At 36.8% G+C, this 19,601-nt stretch overlaps 1 protein-coding gene across 2 annotated transcripts in view; it reads left to right on the forward strand.

Annotated features, from left to right (window-relative positions):
• RPS6KA5 (ribosomal protein S6 kinase A5) overlaps positions 1-19,601 on the forward strand; it is a 69,881-nt gene that overhangs the window by 981 nt on the left and 49,299 nt on the right. The window contains exons 1-2 of one of the 2 annotated variants that reach the window (XM_083863907.1): positions 489-507; positions 10,040-10,111. Coding sequence is in view for 1 of the 2 variants with exons in the window: in XM_083863905.1 (XP_083720031.1) it covers positions 10,040-10,111 (72 nt within the window). In the remaining variant the exon portion in view is untranslated. Of the gene's footprint in view, positions 1-488; positions 508-10,039; positions 10,112-19,601 lie in introns of those variants that run through there. The other variant, XM_083863905.1, reaches the window with a different exon arrangement.

A 19,601-nucleotide genomic window follows, 5' to 3' on the forward strand; every position in this document is an offset into this window, starting at 1 on the left:
GTAAATCTAAATTTTAATGTTAATTTAGAAGTGCGTGTAAAACGCAATCAGAATGTGTATTCTCTGTACTGATAATAATGAAGGTGCTGTTAACCCGTTGTCCGTCATGGCTTTCTGTCATCGTCTTTTTCTCCATGTTGAAGTGAGAGTTAAGCATAATGATGCCGTTTACTGCCAAAGTTTGAGAGCGCTGCTCGCCGGGTTAATGCAGGTGACACTCTCGAGTGGGCCGGTGTGAAAGGCAGGGGACGGTGCTGGCTCTGCCCGGTCCCCTCTGCCCCGGTGTCCCTCGGCCCTGGGCCCGGGGAGCTGCCCCCGGGGAACGGGGCCATCGCCGCTGCTTGGCGGGGGAGGAGGAGGAGGGAAGAAAAAAAAAAGGCGGTCTCCTGATAGCTACAGAAACTGAAGGGGCTGTAGTTTCCTTCTTAGAAGATGAAGCAGAAGAGCTGCTGGAAAACATACTTGTCTCGATAGGTGTTGCTACATTTAAGTGTGGAAGAGGAAAAGGTAAGGGGAAAGGAAGTGGGACACATTTATTCAGTATATTTACATAGCTATGTCTAGATTCCTTTTATGAAGGTTGAAAACTTATATCCCTGAGGGATTGTCATTTAAAGATAGTTTGAGGAATAAACACATTTGTATAAACTAGACAAAGAACTGTCTGATGTACCATAATAAGCAACTTTGATTTTAATCCTGATCATATAGGTGTATGAAGTACCAATTCTCACTTCTATTTCAAAAATTCTCAACGTTGTTTGTCTTTTTAAGCTTCTATAATTCAGTTTAGTAGGAATAAGTTGCTTCTCCCCTCCTTATTCTCTTCTCCATATTCAGTGTTTAGAAACCTCTGCTTTCTGAAAAAATGCTTTCTAGCAATGACTTGTCTATTTCTGGAGCATCGGGGTGGAGGAGGGAGCTGCTCTGTCGTGTACTCCTGGGAGACTCCTACTGCTGAAGGTGTCAATAGTGTCATTGCCGTGCAAGACGTATGGAGATACTGTTTCAGAATTTATCTATACGATGCACAGAGATACAATAATTTGAGGAGAAAAGTTGCAGTCAGTTCTGTTGATACAGAAATATATAAAGCTGTAGGATACTTTAGATGTTCAAAGGTGTTTTTTGTACTGGGTCTGGTTGTGTGGATGCTTAGTTTCTGGCTAGAGTCAACCCATCACAACTTTAAAACATGCAGCATGATTATTTAATTTTGCTTCGTTTTGGGAAAGAGTGTGAGAGGACAGGTGAGAACTAGAATTTGGAGTCAGTGGATCTTTGTCATTCCTAAATATGTTCGATATCGTGAATCTCCTTCATTATGCAATTTGTTTAGATTCCAGTGTTCCTGTCATCTCTGTATTCTTTCTTTAATGGTGCTAGCTCTGTGACTAATTGAATCATTTAGAATTACATATCAAAAGTAGCTGTCAGTTGGCAGATGGAAAATAGGTCAGTCTCCAGAGTGCTTTGAAGGAATTTACTATTGTAGTAGAAATAGTGGCTTCTTTGAGAAGGGAGTATTTTATTTTCATACTGTGGAAGCTGTTACTTGAACCCCGTGGTTACAAGCTCACTAATTCACATCAATCAGGTAAACCCACAGTTACACTTTGCATTTGCAGTTACTTGGTCTTGAGATTGCTCTAAAAGTATGAAGTAAGTTAGGGACAGGAATTTTTTATGGTCAAGTGAGTAAACGAACATACTTTACTATTTGAATTTAAGATGAAACAAGGATCTTAAAGAAAGAAACAGATGATTGTTGCTAGCTCCAAGCAAATATAGAGGCATATGAAAATGCTTTAAGTTAAAGCATATGCAGTGCTGTTGCTACATAGACCAGCTCATTGTTAACCCTATCATACTGTGGCTTGACTTCTTTTAAACTTTGACTTTGAAATTACAATGCTGGCTTTGATATGTAGGGTCAGGTTTAATTTTAGCTTTATATCTCATAGTCTTTGAGCCATGAAATTCCTCTGTTGTATGACCAAAAAGTAATTGCTGGAAAAACATCACTTGATAGGCATGTAGATTGGGTCAGTGATAGGGAAGGAACACTGCAGTGCCTCTGTGTGATACCATGTGATGTGCTCTGTCACAAATACTGGGCACTGCTCTGCGTGTGTATATGTGATGTTCTGCAGATAAGACAAAGCAGTAACTTTTAGGACACATGTCATTTAATAATGATATTCTCCTAATATATTTATCAAGTTTTTTTTCTTTTCCTAACCCAAGCTATTTTTTGTTCTTGATCGAAGGCTCACAATTCAGCCACTTCAGAATAGTTACTGTCTTTCTTGTCTCATTTTGGGAAGGAAAACGAGTTTTTGGAGAAAGTGGAATCTGTTTTGAGGAAGTAGAAGCAAAAATATGCCAAAGTTGAAATAGTAGGAAGTGGTGACTCTGATTCTCACTGAAGCTCTCCAGTGAAAATAATAAGAAAATGACATTTTCTTTAGCATTTATTTCTGGACTCTTGTAAAGGGGAAGGTTTTATTTTTTGAAGGCTAACTTTCAGGGTAAGGTTTAATCTTTTTTGCAGACCTTAAAATATACATATTATTTACACTGAAAAAAGATCACTCTTGCATCTTAACATTTCTGTTGCTTGGTAATACTTCAGAACTGAACAATGGCAAACATAAACCCTATCAGAGGGAGCATTTTACATGATAGAGAAGGATATGGGAAGAGAAGAAAAGGCTTGTGATGTCAGAAGATAAGAAGGGAACAGAACAGCTAAGAGTGAGATTTCCTCCTCATCTCCTCTGGTTTCTGGAAAAAAGAATCAAAGTATCCTATACCTTAAATGTGTGTGAATGACTGCCTAGGAGGTTGCCCATCTTGTGCCAGGCATGTGAACTCCCTGCTTTGCCCAGGTAGAGGCTGGGGTTACCAAAACTGGGATCTTCAAGGGGATTGGAGACATTCTGTGAATATATGGGTGGGCAATGGGCTCTATATTACACAGATTGTTTTGCTTCACAGTGTTGTTGTTTTCCTTTTAGCAAGTCTCTTTTGAAGAGGGTACTGGATTTGTTTTAATGTTATCACGATCTTTGGGCCAAGGAACTTGCTTTAGTTTGCAGTTTGCAAGACATGCGTGAGAAAAGGCATTATAGCCCAGAAGTTAATGTAGCAACGGCCTGCAGAACTCCAAAGGCAGAAGAATTTGGAACTTCCCCTGGAGTCAAATTATAATTCAGTATGAAACTATAAAAGGCTTCAGAAAATCCACCTGGGTTATCTAAAGGGTTTAATAATGCAAATTCGTGGTTATACCTTCTTGAATGTGAACGTAAATTAGACTGGATTTATTTGTTAACTGGAAGGTTCATGTTTACATTCTAGGGAATTGTGAAAATTCCTATGACTAAAAAAAATAATGAATAATGCACTGAATTGTGAATTCAGCCTTCGCTGTGGAGGTAGCTGGCAGCTGTAGAGTTTTGTTTTATTTTATTTTATTTTCTATTTTTTTTTTCTATTTTCTTTTATTTTTTCTATTTTTAAAAGGAAACATTGAGACTTAAAAGATACTTTTAAAATACAATTTTCTGTAAGACATTTGTTTTTATTTATTTACAATATACAGATATATGTTACATTATGACACTACATACCAAACAATATATATGATATATAATATGTTAATATTATTAACAATAATACTGTATATTCTTTAGGGATCAGGAGGTACTAGTAGGTGACTGTTTCAAAGCTTGGATTGCTTTTACTTCTACTTTTCTCTTTTGAGCACTAAAATATACATTTTCTTGGATTGTGGGAACTACAAAGAGTATTTTAAATTTATTAATCATCTTTAATACCACTTAAATATCTGGATTTTAGTCTTTATGCAGTCAGTATTTTCTAAAAATACTTCGTAGTCTAGGAATTAATTGTTATTTATCTTCTGGTAGATTTGATTATGAAGAAGGGTGGCTATTGATCATTCCTGGGTTGTATTTGTGGCTTTTGTTTGTTTGTTTTTGTTGAGTGGGATTTTTGTTGTTGTTGTTTTCTTCCCTTCAGGCTTTGGAGCCTAACAAACCTGGCTAAAATGATCTGTGCAAGAATCTGGTACAACTGATCATTTTGCTGTCATTGTTTCAGTGATGTTCTATAAAATGTCTAAAATGAGGACTAATAGTTGCAGTCTTCATTGTCAGCTTGTTTATTAGCTCTGATCCAATGTATTCTAAACGTGTTGGTTTAAAAGCTCAATTCCACAAAAGAATTAGGAGTCTTACATGCCATGTTAATATATCTTAGGATTTTATTCAGAAGGGGCGGTGCAAAGAACACTTGCTGGAATTCCTTAACCAAGGCCTGGGTATCTGAGGATGTGTGTTCCCAATCTATTTTAAATGTAAATATTCCTGTTGTATCCCCATCATTGCATAATTTGATATCTTACGGTAAACATGCTCTCTGTCTCCTCTCCCCCCAGAATCCCAACAATGAGGTGCAAGTTCTACTGAGATTTCTTTGCTTCTGACTCAGTCTGTAGATAGGCAGATGACCTGGTTTGTGAAAGACTCATGTTACATGCAGGCTGTTTATTTGGGTTTGTGCTTTGTTTTGGGATCTATTGTGACTGTTTCCTCTTCTCATTTTTCTTGACATCTGTAAATATTTTATGCTGGCTTGGACAGATGGTTATAAAAGCTTTACCTGGGAGAAGATAATTCTTAAGTTTGCATAAACAAATATGTTAATATCTTCCATCAACATGTAAGTTATCAGTTGCTCTTTTTTTGTTGATTTGTAGTCTGCTACTTTTGATGCTGTGTCCAAAGTGTCTGTGACTAAATTTTTATAAATGTTTTCATTTATTACTATTGATACAGAAAACTGAAGTTGATTCACGTCTTGTAATTAGATATAATTTTTTGTTTGAGAAGATTTACGCAATCTTTAGATATCTGATTGTTTCAACTCTGTTCAGCATTAGATTATCTATAGCAATTTCATTAATTAGCATTTTGTCTAATTACATTTTGTTTGTGGGGTTGGTTTTTTTTTTCTGCAATTATGTGACATTTAGTGTTGCTACACATTAAGTTTCTAGCTGACCATGGAGGTGCCTCTGGGTTCAGTCTTGGTGACCTCATGGTGATTCAGCTCACAGTAATGATAAACCTCGTAGTGAAGTCACCTCTGTAAGAGAGAAAGGGCTGCTGCTGAATGCAAATGGATCTTACCATGGAGCATTTTCCAGTTCAGACTACTGTGAGTTTGCATCGTTAATCTCAGATAGCTGGACTTTTATATTTATTTCAGCTTCCCATATGCAAGTAATATCTTTGGTGGGATGCTTTTCTATCTTGTATTTTCATGATGGCAATGACAGTTTCTTACTGTGTTTTCCAGAGCATTTTATGGTTCTGAATTTCCGCATACTCTAGTCCATGCAGTATATGTGCATGTTGTTATACATACATGTATACGTGCTGTATTAGCTCGTACTTCAGAGGTCTTTGTCATCTTTGGCTGTGTAAAGTTTGGCTTCCAAGAATTCTAGAATGGGATCAGCAGCTTTGTGAGAGCTTGAATTTTTTCCATTTGTTTTTCAAGTTTTTAAATTTTTTTCTCAGCTCAGGTGGTCTTACCCTTAAGCATCAATATTCTAGAGAATCAGCAGTTACCAGCCTAGTTCCCTTAACTGATACCCTGGAGTTCAAAGCAACATGAATTGCATTTCCTTTTTTTTCACATGAGTTCAGAAATCTGTGTTTTATTTTTGCTCTACATTCTTTCTTTTGCCTACAAAAAATATTCTTAAGATGTTATGGTTTCAAAATTCCATTTTAAGCATATAAGGTAGTACCTTGAGCTGATTAAATGGTGCTTTTGTTCAGTGACCTGACACTTAGTAGGTGGCCATGGTCTCTCAGATTTCAAGGACTTTAGGATACTTTTACTTCTTGCAGAAATAGTTCTAAGTTGCTGTAACCAGTAACAAAGTACAACTCTATATGGCAGAGAAACAGTATAACATAATGCATTTTCTTCCATGTCTAACAAATAGTAGTTATGTAGTTTCTATTGCATAGTGTTGGGGTTTTCCCCCCCTAAAAGGAGTGTGCACCCCCTCTCTGCTCTGAGTAAGGCATAAACTTGTAAGTTTTAAAACAACGTCTGTTCTTTGATGCTGTGACTTAAGTAGATCTGTTAGATGAGTGGGGATGAACCGTGGGTATGGTTAAGATCAAGTTGATACTGATACTAGATGTTGTATCTTAATATTTGGAATTTTGCAGAATGTCTTCTGTTTCATTTTCCTTCTTGTTTTCTCTGTTCTTAAAATTGCCTGAGATTCACTGTTCTGCTCAATAAAACTGAAGAATTGGTCTTGTATTGCAGAGAATAGTAGAGACAAGTTTCAACTTTCAGGCAGAGCTTGATCTAGTTCAGTAGAAGAAGTTCTAGCTTTGTTTGTCTACATCAAGAGCTGTATGCAGTAGAGTCCAGAAACAGAGGACAGTACACATTTTAACTTGAAAACAAACACTGTTGAAATATTATTTCTCAAGATCATAGAAGTGCAATTAAAAGCTTATAGAATCATTGCACAGTACCAGCTTGCACAGTTCTTAGTTCAGTCTTGGCCATCTCAAAGTTCAGGTGTAGTGCAGTTGTCTCTTACATCATCTGGAGATCTTCCTTCAAGGAGAAATGTTATTCTGGATAAACAGGCTGTTTCCAGGGGACTGAGAATGAAAGCACTGGTCTTTGTGCACTGGTGTCCCTGCATGTAGAGGCAGGCTTGTCTTTGCAGTGGTAGTATTTCTGGATGTTTCCTTTCTTTCTACTGATGATTGTGACTAATATCTCTGTTTCCTCTTTGTTTTTATGAATACTATGATGTCCCAGCCTTTCCATTCACTATTTGTTTCTGAGTTGATGTGTTATCTCTTGCCGTTGCCCTCAGCTGCATACACTTTAACCATGGGGGTGCAATGCTGATTGGTGTGGACTACAGTAGAACATTAGTAAATGCAGGATTCTTCTAATTGTGCCCCAATGCAGTGAGATAATCTCCAAGGGGATTTGTTAGCTTTTTTTTTTCCCATTATGTACAACCATCCCTTTTAGTGTCATGTGTAGCTTCATATTATTTGTGGAGAAACTCTCATCTTGTTGGCTTGGGCAGTACTTCTCTTCCTATCCAAACTTTGTTCCATTCCTTGGTGCACTTCTTCAGCTGATGTGTCCAGACACTTGAAGAAAAAAGTGCATGGAGAAGTAAATTTTCTGGTTTTGAAACTGCTTTCTGTGCACCAATGTCCATCCCATTACAGTCTTTACAGATAGGCTGTGCAGTTTGTACAGGCAATTGTTGGGTTGGGTTCTGATACCATTTCCAGCACAGTGATGTCTGTGAGGTGTGAGAAGCCTTTCACTGTTCTGTCAGTCATAGTAGTAGTAGTGGTCTTATTGCAACCTTTTAACACGTTTCAGTCTTGAAACAGTTTCGTGACTGCAGAAAGCATCCCTGGTGGAAGGTCCTCCAAAAATGGTCATTCAGGTTCCAGGGAGTGAGTGGTGGGTAGAATAATTGATCTTTTGAGATTTATGCTTCTGAAAGCAAGTTGAAGGAGATGTTGGAATCACAACTCTCATTCTGGAGAAACTGCACTTCATCTCTGCTAACGTGTCAAAGTGCTGCATCTGCTGTAGGGGTGTCATTAGAAAATGGCAGAAACTGGCTCTTCAGCTTGCTTTTCTTGCAAGTTTGACTTCAGAGATGGACTGAGCGCTGCAACTGAGGCTCTTGGAGCAAAACCATTGCCATGTGGCAACATTGGGAGGAGCACTTTCTGGGACTTGTTAATCTTTTCATATAGCTTTGAAGATTTGTTATTCTTATTTTTTAATTAAGGATAATTTTACTTCTTGCTTTATAGGGAGTAATTGTGAGAGAGTTTGTCCCAAGTGTCCTATCTTACTTATGTGTCTTATGCAGCATCCTTTAGGTGTCTTGTGGGATGGCTTTTTTCCTCAGTGTAATGTAAAAAGAATAGGGTGGGTCTTATTTTGTAGTTACCATGTGCTTATTTGTGGAGTAATTTTCTCCTTTTATTATGAAAATAATATTATGGTAACCTTCAAGACATTTAATTTTTTTTCTTACAATAAGGCCATTAAGCATCCTGAGTGGAAGTAAATTGGAATTAAGTGGAGAGTGCAAAATTACGGCTCACATTGAAATGAGTACACAATAATTCAAACTAGATGGCACTCAGCTTTTTATTGTGTAGCCTCATGAAAGTGGAAAAGGTTTTACTGATGTTATTGAATGTGAGTTTATGGTACAGTTTAGATTAATGGATTGAATTTTAAGACTTGATCTCTTTTTAGGATCACAGCCAGCACTGCAAATCTTCAGCATGGTACTGGAGATGCAGCATTTCTCTGAGTTCCACTCTTTCTATTCAGTTCCAAGAATATGGCAGGATTAAGTGGTTGTTTTGCTTTCTAGAAGGGTGTTTAATTGAAAAGCCTTCTGCTAACACTCTTAAAGAGTGTGAGATAATGAAACCTTTCTGGAGTAGTCCATCGTGGAATATTCAAGTTAGTGGATCTTGAAGTGAAAACATTTCCACCCTGAGTTCAGCACTTACTTAGCTGGTGTTCAGAGAATTTCTGTGTCCTGAATTCTTCAGTGATGTCCACGCCTTCATTAAAAAATGGATACTCTAGCCCTGGTCTCTTTAGAATAGTCTGAGACTTCTAATGTCCCTGGCAGGAAAGACAGTGTTTTGAAACTGTTGAGTACCATTTTCAGTACTTGTTAAGAAGAGTAATATGTAATATTAAATTGCTTGAAGACAGTTTACTTTCTGTGACACAACATACCCTAATTGTACAGACACTAACTCGGTCTAGGTTTGCCTTACCTGCTGTAACTCCTTTATTGGCACGAGAGTGTGGCTTCCTTACTGCAGTCTGAAGCAGTGGCTGTGATGTAGCTGTAACAGGAGTGTTTGTTCTGTTTGCAATCAGAAGTAGCACGGAAAGCTTCAGTTCAGCTGCTGTGGTGGGTATTGACCCACTTGATACTTGATGCTGCTTCCTTACTTGTGCTTATGAAGCTCCTCAGTAAAGTGGATCAGGGAGCTGAACTTGGATGTGAATTATCAAATTTAGTTCCTTTTTTGTCTTGCTGCTTTTTGGCCCGGATCATTTCAGTGGGGGCTTTTGCTGAATGGTCTGCAGTCATGTTGATGCCAATGGGTGCATAATACTATGATAGGAATGAAAGAGGGGAAAATTTGCAACTGCTTAAGGCTTTCTTATAGGAGCTTAGGAAAAGGAAAAAACAGGTAACAAGCAATAAACCAACCCTGCACAACCCCCTTTTTTTAAACAGAGGTCTTTACATCCCTGCTTAGAAAAATGTGTATTAGACAAAATAAGTACTCAAAGTGGTATAGATTTGTATAAACATAGAACCTTCTGCTTCTAGACTGTGCAACAAATGTCACAACTTTGTAGCAGCTAAGATTTTTCCATACTTGTGAGTTATGAAGACTTAAGGTCATTTTTACTTGATACTAATGGAGAGTCTTTAACAATCCTGTGTTACATGTGTGAACAGTTGGAGCTCTGCTTGTCATCCCAAACACCATATAATAATACAAAAAAGGGAGTATTTGGGGTGCCAGGGCTAAGGGATGGTCTTTTTGCTGTCTGTAACTTTATGATTGGAAATTACAGACAAGATGGAACTGGAGTCTTTTCAGAGGTGCCCAGTGATACACTGCAAGATGGTGTATACAGACTAGATGGGCTTCAGTTACTGCTCTGTGATTTTACACCTTCAGGTACACTGATGGCAGCAAGAAAATTGCTTTCCCTTGCTTTTCAAGTTGAATACAGTATGAAATTGGGATAAGCTCTCTTCTTAGAGCTGCTTATTTAATTCATCTGCTAATTTGGTTTTACTGAGGCTGTGGTAAGATGTCAGTGATGTTTTGGTGTATTTCATATCTGATGTGATTTTTTTTTTCCTCTTCAGCAAATTTAACAGGCCATGCAGAGAAAGTTGGCATTGAAAACTTTGAGCTCCTGAAGGTTCTTGGAACAGGGGGTAAGATGCACTATTTTTAAGTTAAATTTTGGAAGCATTACCCGTATGTATGATTTTGTTTTCTAGCTGAGGTTTTGGTTAATTGGAACATTCTTTAGGAAGATAGCACTTTTGTGTTGCATAGCATATTTTTTTCAAATTTTTTTTTTTCACAGATACCATGCAAAATTTGAGTTTGCATGTTCTAGCACAGCACTTTTGAAGACACACTTTTTTTGAAAAAAAGAAAACATATGGTTGAAAATTTGTGACAATTTAATATAGCTTGTGAAAAACCAGAGTTAAGACATGATCTTGATAATTATGTTAAGTTTTCAGAGTGTTTGGGAAAAAAAACATGTGATTTTAATAAATTATTAAGATGCTCCATTTTTTAACTAATCCATTTAGGGTTGCTGTTGGCTCCCTAACTTTCTATCCTAGTCAGATCCTAATATTTTTTAAGATGGATAATGTTCATTGTTGTATTGTGGATTTCAGCACAGTGTTGAAGATTTTTAGGGTGTTGTAGGATTACTGATGGCAATGAACAAAAAAACTGTTTCTCCTTTGCTAAAGGGACACACAGCCCCATATACAGACTAAAATTAATGGCTTTTATTCTTTCTAGGGTGTTTACACTTTATCTTTTTTGGTCAGTATTAAGTCAGAGGCATTGTTGAGTAGATTGGGATAATCATGAATGTGGACTATCATCAAGGTCGCCAGGAGTGTTTTGCTAATTAAATGATATTAAATTTTTGGATGTTATGAGCCATTAATGGCTGGCTGTGAGGCTGTAATTCCCTAAGACATCACTGAAAAGAGCAAAGGATTTTGATTTTCACTTTTAGTGTCATATAGATTCTTTTAGAAATTAATTAAGCTGTTAAATCACCTGAGAGGATATTTTTCTGTTTCTGAAGTAAGTTTTTTTAAGTTTAAATTTAACATGCAAAAAAATTGAAGCCTTGCTGTTAAACTTCACTAGTTAGAGGTAGATACAAGGAAGCTTTAATATTCATAGACAAATGTTGCATATTCCTGGGTAGAAGCAATCATGATTTTCTGAAATGATCAGTGTGGATCTGAGTGGGGTTGACAAAAATGAAAATATAAGCAATCATGCATTTATGTGAGGATGTCTTTCTCTCCTGCTGATGGAAACATTGGCTGGATTTGTAAAGTTTTTAAATTTTGTCCATTTGTTAACTTTTGCCATTGGTCTGAGATCACGTTGATATTCCAACTATTGCATTTGGGGTACAAAGTAAGTTGGTGGTTTTCATAAGGGTCAGTCTTCAAGTTCAGACTAGTAGTGGCCTAATCTCCTCTTGTCTTTAGGCAGTACCTCTGAAATGTCCCATCTTTCTGTTAAACTGTTGTCAGTCATTCATTGCTATCTCCCATGCCTTCTTTTCTTCATGAACAGATTGGCCAAATTTTTCCTGGAATACTCTTAACCGTAGCAGGTAATTGTTAGGCTTGCAGTGCAAAGCTATTCTATTCACTCAGGTTAACAGGATAATTTTTGAGGGATCCCTTTCAGAAAAGGCTGCTTCATTGGGTTGACAATGGGGTTGACTCTGTGTGTATGTGAAGTAAAAAAAGAAGTTGAATAAGCATGACTGTCTGCCTTCATCTTGTTCTAGCAGTCTTGCTGTTCCGGAAATGTCCTTTGTCTAAGCAGATCTCAAACTATTTCAAAAACTGATTAAAAGATTCCTGCAAGCTCTAGGAATCCAAGGACTCCTTGGGTATCTTGGAATGGTATTTGTAGGAAGAACAGTTGGCATTTGTTGTAGTGTTTGCTTTTTTGGTTTTTTTATCCCACTTTTTTCATACGCAGTTTTGATCATAGCCAGAGGTTTTTGCTTCAGACATCTAGACTGTCAGAGCAGTCAAGAAGTTTTGTTCAGTCTCAGGCCTATGATAGCCAAGGGTCATGCACTAGATGTGTCAGAGGTTGCTGCTTACTAATTACTGGAGGGCATTAAATGCCAATGACCTGATCAGAATGGAGCTAGTTCTCTTTGCTTTAGGGTAAGTGACCATCTGTCAGTTGGCAATGTTTGCTGTCACATGGAATTGCTGAAAACAGGATTCCAAAAAGGTTGGATCTTGAAAAGGTCCCTTAATTGCATGGCCCAAGACACAAGTCAGGTCAGTTATACCTGCATCACCCCTAGTGGTGCTTCATTCTTAAAAGCCTCCAATAGCAGAGATTCTGCAATCTCCCTAAGATGTTCTTTGCTGATGAAGTTTAATTTCCTAACTTGAGAAACATTCTAGTCATTGCTTTAAGCAAATAGACAAAAGCCATCTTTACTCTGGCAGTGAAAGCTTTATCCTGGTGTGAGCTTTTAGGTAGTATTGATAGTACTGTAATATGCCTAATGCTAAATAAATCTGTGATGCCATTTTAAAATGCTTCACTGCAGAGTTAGGCAGCATGCAGCGTTTTCAAACCATTACTTTATTGATCTACAGTAATGCAAGGGAGAATGTACTGTCACCTCACAGTTACATTAAGTGATGACTGTAGATGCTGTTTAAAGTAATTACAATATTTTAAGTATTTTCTGCCATGAAGCAACTGGAATAACCATAGAACATACTTAAAACGTGTTAAATTAAATGATACCTTGCTTAAGGATATGTAATTGTGATACTTTCTTACAGACTCAATGGTGATTCTTTTCAGGTAACAGCAGTGAGGGTTTATTTAAATCTTCATTTTTAAGCTTTATGTTCTAGAAATATAAACGTTTAAGATTATTAGAAATAGTATTTGTGTGTGCTGATGTCTCTCCTGTGGAAGCCATTTTTTGTCATAACTTTTTTCATGCCATGGCTTATCATAATTTCATACTTACTGTTTTCTTTAATTTGAATTGCTTTCTTACATTCTTTTGTCTGTTTTCTTCTAATATATACACTCAATTGGAAGCATGCTTGTTATATTTTGGTTTTTGGTATTAAAATTCTATCATTCTATATGCTTTCTTCATTTGACCTGAGTCTCAGTGGAAAGACAAGGGGGCAGAAGTCTGGGTTGGATCCTTTTACATTGCATTAAGGGGGTAGTAATAAATAAACTTATCCATTGAAGAAATTAGTAACACTTTACATCAGTAGAATGAAATACATGACAGTGTGCCACTGTTAATGAAGCTGTTAATAGTGTGCTTGTTGCTTTGGGGACAAACTATTACTGGCTTCATTTCTGACTGGCCCGCATTCTGCTCAGTATACACTTTCTGAAATTGCATAAGTCCTTTTCTTTTTCTGTTACTGTATAGCCTTGCTAATATGGAATTTTCAGATTTCTTGTCCATGTTCATGTTTCCAGCTTGTCCCTCCTATCTAGTTAAAGCTTTTCTCCCTGTGACAAAGAAAACTAGACTCTGTTCTATAGAAGAAGGTTACTTTTCAGCAAAGTAATCTAATTGCTTCCCAAAGCCAGGAAAGGAACAACAGGAGAAGGTGGCTGTGTTGATTTATGCACGCCCACTTGGCTTATTTGCTTCATTCTTTGAAAATGTGTTTTTAAAATAACAAAACACTGTAGAGTGCATTCTGGTTCATACATTTTTCTACCAATGGATTATTCCTTTTTTTTCTACTGAGCTTTAATGAATGCCACTTTCGTTCACTCTTTCAAATGTGGTTAAAAAGAGACAATACAATTGGTTCTTGAGCATGTGCACTTATAATCCATTCAACCTTTTGAACTACAATCCACTAATGAAGACAAACCATAATGAGAAACAAGACTCTAACTACTGTAAATGAGGGAATGTTTTATGTGGTCTTTTGGATTTAAGTGCTTATGTGGGAAGGATATTCACCTTGTATGTGGAAGATCCTTAGAATCTAAAAGATTTATTCATATGAAGGGAACAAAATTAATCAGATGAATGTCAGATTTAAATAACCATCTCAAAAATCTTTTTATACAAGAAAATATAATTAGTTTCATCTCAGAGGTCAGAAAGTATTCTGGTAAAGTTAAGACAGAGAAAGGAAGTTAGCTCTTTCAAGGCATATTGAAGAAAATATAAAATATTCTCTCATAAAAGTAGGAAAAAGAAAGAAATGGGGATACTGTGCTCAGGAGAGTGAAACAAAATTAGTGAATGCCTAAAAATAATTCCAAACTCCAATTAAATATTTTACTTCAGTTTCTGCTGAGGACAGCTAGAATGTATACTAATGGGTGGGATGGCTAATTGGAGACAGGGCTTGGAAATGGAAAATTAGTTTTCTGCATGAAGAACAGACTGAAAAGAGGGGGCTGTGTTCAGTCTAAGAACCTGGACAAATTTGTCCTTTTCATACATCAGAGAATTTTGAAAAAATCTGTACATTAAATTGGGGATCAATAGCAAAGATTCTTTTGGAACTAATGTCAGAGAGAATAGCAAAAACAGTCTTACATTTAAGAAGGAAAGGAGAGAATAAGATGATAATCCCAGGCAGTTCTTGGTTAGTTGTTCTGACTTCATCAAACTTCAGTGGCGTGCAGTACTTTTTAAACAATTTTTGAAGAAAATTATTCACCTTAATTTTTTTAATAATTAAAAATTAATGGCATTTTATCCAGTGGTAGATTGTCTTGTGTTTGAGAGCTGCCTTCTAAAAACTGACATGCTTTAAAAATGAAAAAAAAAGTTAGGCATGTATTGTCTACCATAACTGTTTACTGTAATAATATTTGCTTTTTGAAAAAAAAAAAAGGTAAAGCAAAAAAGAAACGAAAGCAAGATAATGATATAAAATACATTTTAAGATGCAACTTACCCTCTCCGGTCACTTTTTCCCTTTCATATTAATCGTCACTCATTTCTTTAGTGGGACAGGGAATTTATTCTTGGAGTAAGTATTAACGTCAAAAAAATTCCATTAATGATTCTTGCCTATCTGAAATCTAAGGAAAGATGGCAGAGAATGTCTTGTTTCTGACAGTTTAGTCATAGACAATAAATTGGAAATATTTAGAATGCTATTATTTGAGGTTTTGTTAAGGATTGTTTGGCTTTCTCACCCCATTTTTAGCTGCTAGAGCTATATGCTTTTCTAACTTTGTCACATCCCAATTTTTAATTCATATAGACTGATGCTAGCACAGTGAGAGTTCTGCTTTCAAATTCCTTAGGCAGAATAAATCTAAATCCAAATTGCAGAGCAAAGGTGTCATTAGGCATATATGCAAAAATACAATGAAATTTATTGAAATCTCTAAATATTTTGTACCTCTGAGCCTTTTTCTTTGTAGTCTCATGATTATTCTTACACTGGCAGTAAAAAAAGCGCTCTAAGAAAGTGGTGTAGCTTATATTAGCACTTGTAAAGATTAATTTAAAGAAAACCTGTCTGGCTGCAAGTGTAAAGTTTTGATCAATTTAGGAGTCCACAGAAACTATCCAGTGTGCTATAAACAGTAAGAATTGTGCCTTTTTTTTCCTCTGTAAGAATCAGCTGGTGCAGTGCAATGCCTTAATGTGCTTGCATGTATACAGAAAAAAGAAAGAAGCAAAGAATACTTCATGTTTTTAAGTCATTGTCTTTCAGCAGGTGTGTATTTTAGAATACTCTAATGACCTGCTGAATTGTTAATTAGAAGGATGATACATATTACTCTGAATATGAATGCTTGCATATAATTATGTCTAAGTATATGTATGGTTATATATACTTACGATACATTACTATGAATTTGTATATTTTTGTATCTCACAAATGGAGTGCAAATTTGGTATGAATGTGAATGATGTGAAATCTCTTAGTCATCATAAAGGCTGATAACAATTCTTTAAATTTTAATTTTATTTTTCTTGAATTGTGAGGTCAGTCTAACAAAGTTCGTGTCTGTGTATATATTATATAGTCTTTTAGTTTTTCTATCATTTAATGTATTTTCAATGAATTTGGGGGGTGAATATTTGGTGGCTGTGTGAGTTTCATTATGGGGCATACATTGCTGGCTGAATATTTCTGCCTTGGCAGTAGATGAGATGTGCATGAGATTTTATGAGAATGAACATTAAAATGTTGCTCTTTGAGAAATTAAAAAAGCTTTACTGAAGTACAGTTGTCAGGTAAGAGTATTGCAATTAGCTTATATGCTCTCTCTTTGCTGCCACTCAAATAAATTGCTTTTGCAGTGTTGTCTTCTAAGTAGATTTCTTGTGGTGATATCAGAGATTCTGGTGTTGAATATATTATGAGTCATTTGATTAAAATAGTGCTACTTAAGATTTATTCTCATAAAAATGCTGAGAATCGTCATCATTCTGTCAGTCCTTTTCAGATTCCTGAAGAAACAATTTGTACCATGGCAAAGCTCTATGTTGCAAAGTCTTTTATGGCAACAAGAGTGTAGTTTCTAGAGATTCTTGCAGCTATTAATACTAACCAGATAATTTTCTCTGATACTACATGTAAAGCTGTAGTGGGCACTGCATTCTCTCACTTAAGGTGCATTATTATATGCTTCTATAAAACATGATTAAAGATACAGGTAGCCAAGTGTTACAGTCATGAGGCTTTTGTTCATTTTAAGTTAGCTTAATGTTCTCCAACATTTCTGATAAAATTACTGTTCACTGGTGATGAGTAGCTGGTGGCCATTCAGTCTGGCTTATGTATGCTCGAGTTCTCTTAATGATGAAGTTGGAGAATGCAACAAAATGCAAAATCTTGAAAGAGACTGTCCTGCATATCTCACAAAATAGATGTCGCCTATTCTGACTCTATTTGCCATTATTGAGAGATATGTTATGAAAACTTATTTTATGAAAGCTCTTCTTATAGGGAATGAATTCTGTAAAGTAGGGAAGCATTATTCCTTAGGGTGCAATGGGCCAGGAAAAAAATTTCTTAAAAAGAATTGTTCAGTAAATGAGCAGTATCAGTTTTGTATACTAACTGAAGCAGAACTCAGATAAAGGAAAAAAGCTCACGTGTCGTATGGTAGTTAAAACCTCTCTATTACCCATCTGGAAAAAATCCAAAAAGAAATCTGGAGTTGCACATGATGATTATTGGGAGCTCTGTATGCTATAGCATTTTTAAAGGCCAACGAAATTTGAATATCTCACATCAGGACAGTACACACTTGTATTTCCAGGTTTGAAATATTTGAGCATTCTCTGTGAGAAAGTAGTGTGATTACAAGGGTTGGGCAAAACAATGAGCTGGTTAGTTTTTCTGTTTCATGATGGCTTAAGGAGAGGCTTACGGTGGTGGTTTCCTTAGTGAGCTTGTAGCAGCCTACAGTTTGGGGTCTGCCTGAACCAGAGATTCTCTTCAGAGTTTTGCAACACTTGCTGTGCTTTCCTCTCCCTCAGGGATTTATGTAATCTTTTTAAATTCATCTACATTTTTGACAGCTGCAGTATCATATAACAGTAGTTCCACAGCTTTACTGCATATTTGTTTGTGTGCTCTGCATAGTTTTTAATGCTGATACCTAATGATTTAATTTGCCTTAGTTATTTTGTTTCTAAAAATAATGAAAATTTGTTCTTTACCATCCTTCTTATAGTTTTTGATTTTATTTCTTTTTTAACTCTGTATTCTTCTGAAGTTCTCTACTTGTTCAGGCTAAATAAAACATGGAAGTATGTTTAGTTCTTTTCACATTTCAAAGAGTTTTTTATCCTTTCCTAATGTTTTATACTTTTTTTTCTGATGGGAGCAGGGTAGTTGGGGACAGAAGACAGAGGGTACCAAAATAGTGTTCCTCATTCAACACAGGAGCACACAAAGATTTCTACCACAGCATAAGGGATTTCTGGGTTTGTGTTGAAGGTGTGGGTACATCTGTGTCATTTCTTCACTTCAGTACTTTCTTTGAAGTTTCTAACATTCCATTTGGGGTTGTCTTTGGTAACTTCAGGTGTTTTCCTCTCCTCAGTTCTAACACTATGTTATTACATGCTATTATGATACATCATGTGGATTACGTGTTTACCATTTGAAATCTTCTCTGCCATTGTATTTTTTCAGCTACTTAGTATTTTGATACTGTGGTAGAGTTTTCAGCAGTCAGCTTCAATTTCTGTTGCATTGAATTTACTAAACCAAGCAAATTTTTTTCCTCACTGTTCATATATGACTCAATCAGGCAGGATGAATTCTTGTGGTGACCTGCTTTCTCTGAAAAAGCTGAATATTTGTTTTTAACATTTTGGTTTTTTTGTCGTCTAATAGCTCTTCATTTTTTAGTGGATTTCCCCCTTTGCACCCATAACTTTTTAGTGTTTTAAAGACCGTTTTTGTAAGAGAGTTTAAGTACCTTGATCTAAATAAGTCAGCCATTTCATAGTTCTTGTCTTCTGATTATTTGGGCAATAACTATTGCCATCCAGAAAAGTAACACTCATTCTTTCACATAGTGTCCTGTCCTGTTCTGCTGTGTTCACCCTCAGCACTCTTGGGTGAATCCCTCTAGGGCTTATGAATTTGTGTGTGTCAGGTTGGCCTTAACCCTATCTTCAACCAAGGGAAAGCCCCCAGCACCTGGAATTCCTGAGGGCCAGGCTTAGCAGTGAGGAAGAAGCAAAGGTGTTCAGTAACTGCTTTCTCTATACCTTTTGTCACCAGGGCACCAACTTAATTGGGCTGTGGGCCCACATTTTCTTAAGTCTTCCTTTTCCTACTGATACCCTTGAAGAAGTCCCTCTTGTCCTTGATATCCCTTGCCAGATTTAATTCCAAGTGGGCCTTTGCTTTCCTTGACACATACCTACCATACTCTGACAATATTCCTGTATTCTCCTCAAGTGGCCTGACCCTTTTCCCACATTCTGTAAATGTCCTTTTTCAGTCTGAGTTCTGCCAGAAGTGCCTTGCCCATCCATTCAGGTCTCCAGCCCCCCTTTGCTTAATGTCTTATTCACAGGATTGTCCTGATCTTAAGCATAGAGGAAATACTACTTGAATATTAACCATCTTTTTTGGACCCTCCCTACCTTCTAGAGACCTTATCTATGAGATTGCTCCAAGTAGGCCCTTGAAGATGCCAGATTTTTTTTTTTTTTTCTGAAGTCCAGGGCTATAATCCTACTTATTGCCATGCTTCTTCCATGCAGAATTGTGAACTCCACCATCTCATGAACACAGTAGTCAAGGCTGCCTCCAACCATTGCATCTCCAACCAGTCCTTTTTTGTTTCTTAATACAAGGTCCAGCAACATATCTCTCCTTGTGGGCTTCCCCACCACCTGTATCAAATTTATCAGTGCTCTTCAGGAACCTCCTGGGCTCCTGTGTGCCAAGCTGTGATGTCTTTCCAGCAGCTGCCGGGGTGCTTATGAGAATCGTGGGCCTGTGATGGTGACAGCTGCTTCCTGCTGTCTGTGGAAGGCCTCATCTACTTCCTCTTGCTAATCAGGTGGCCAGTTGTAAATAGCCGTAACAGTAACACCCATTTTAGCCTATCCCTTAATTCTTACCCATAATCTCTTGGCTCCTTCTTCATCTACCCCTAGGCAAAGCTTGATAC

Source organism: Zosterops lateralis (assembly GCF_965231275.1).
Source record: "Zosterops lateralis genome assembly, chromosome: 6".
Classification (NCBI taxonomy): domain Eukaryota; kingdom Metazoa; phylum Chordata; class Aves; order Passeriformes; family Zosteropidae; genus Zosterops; species Zosterops lateralis.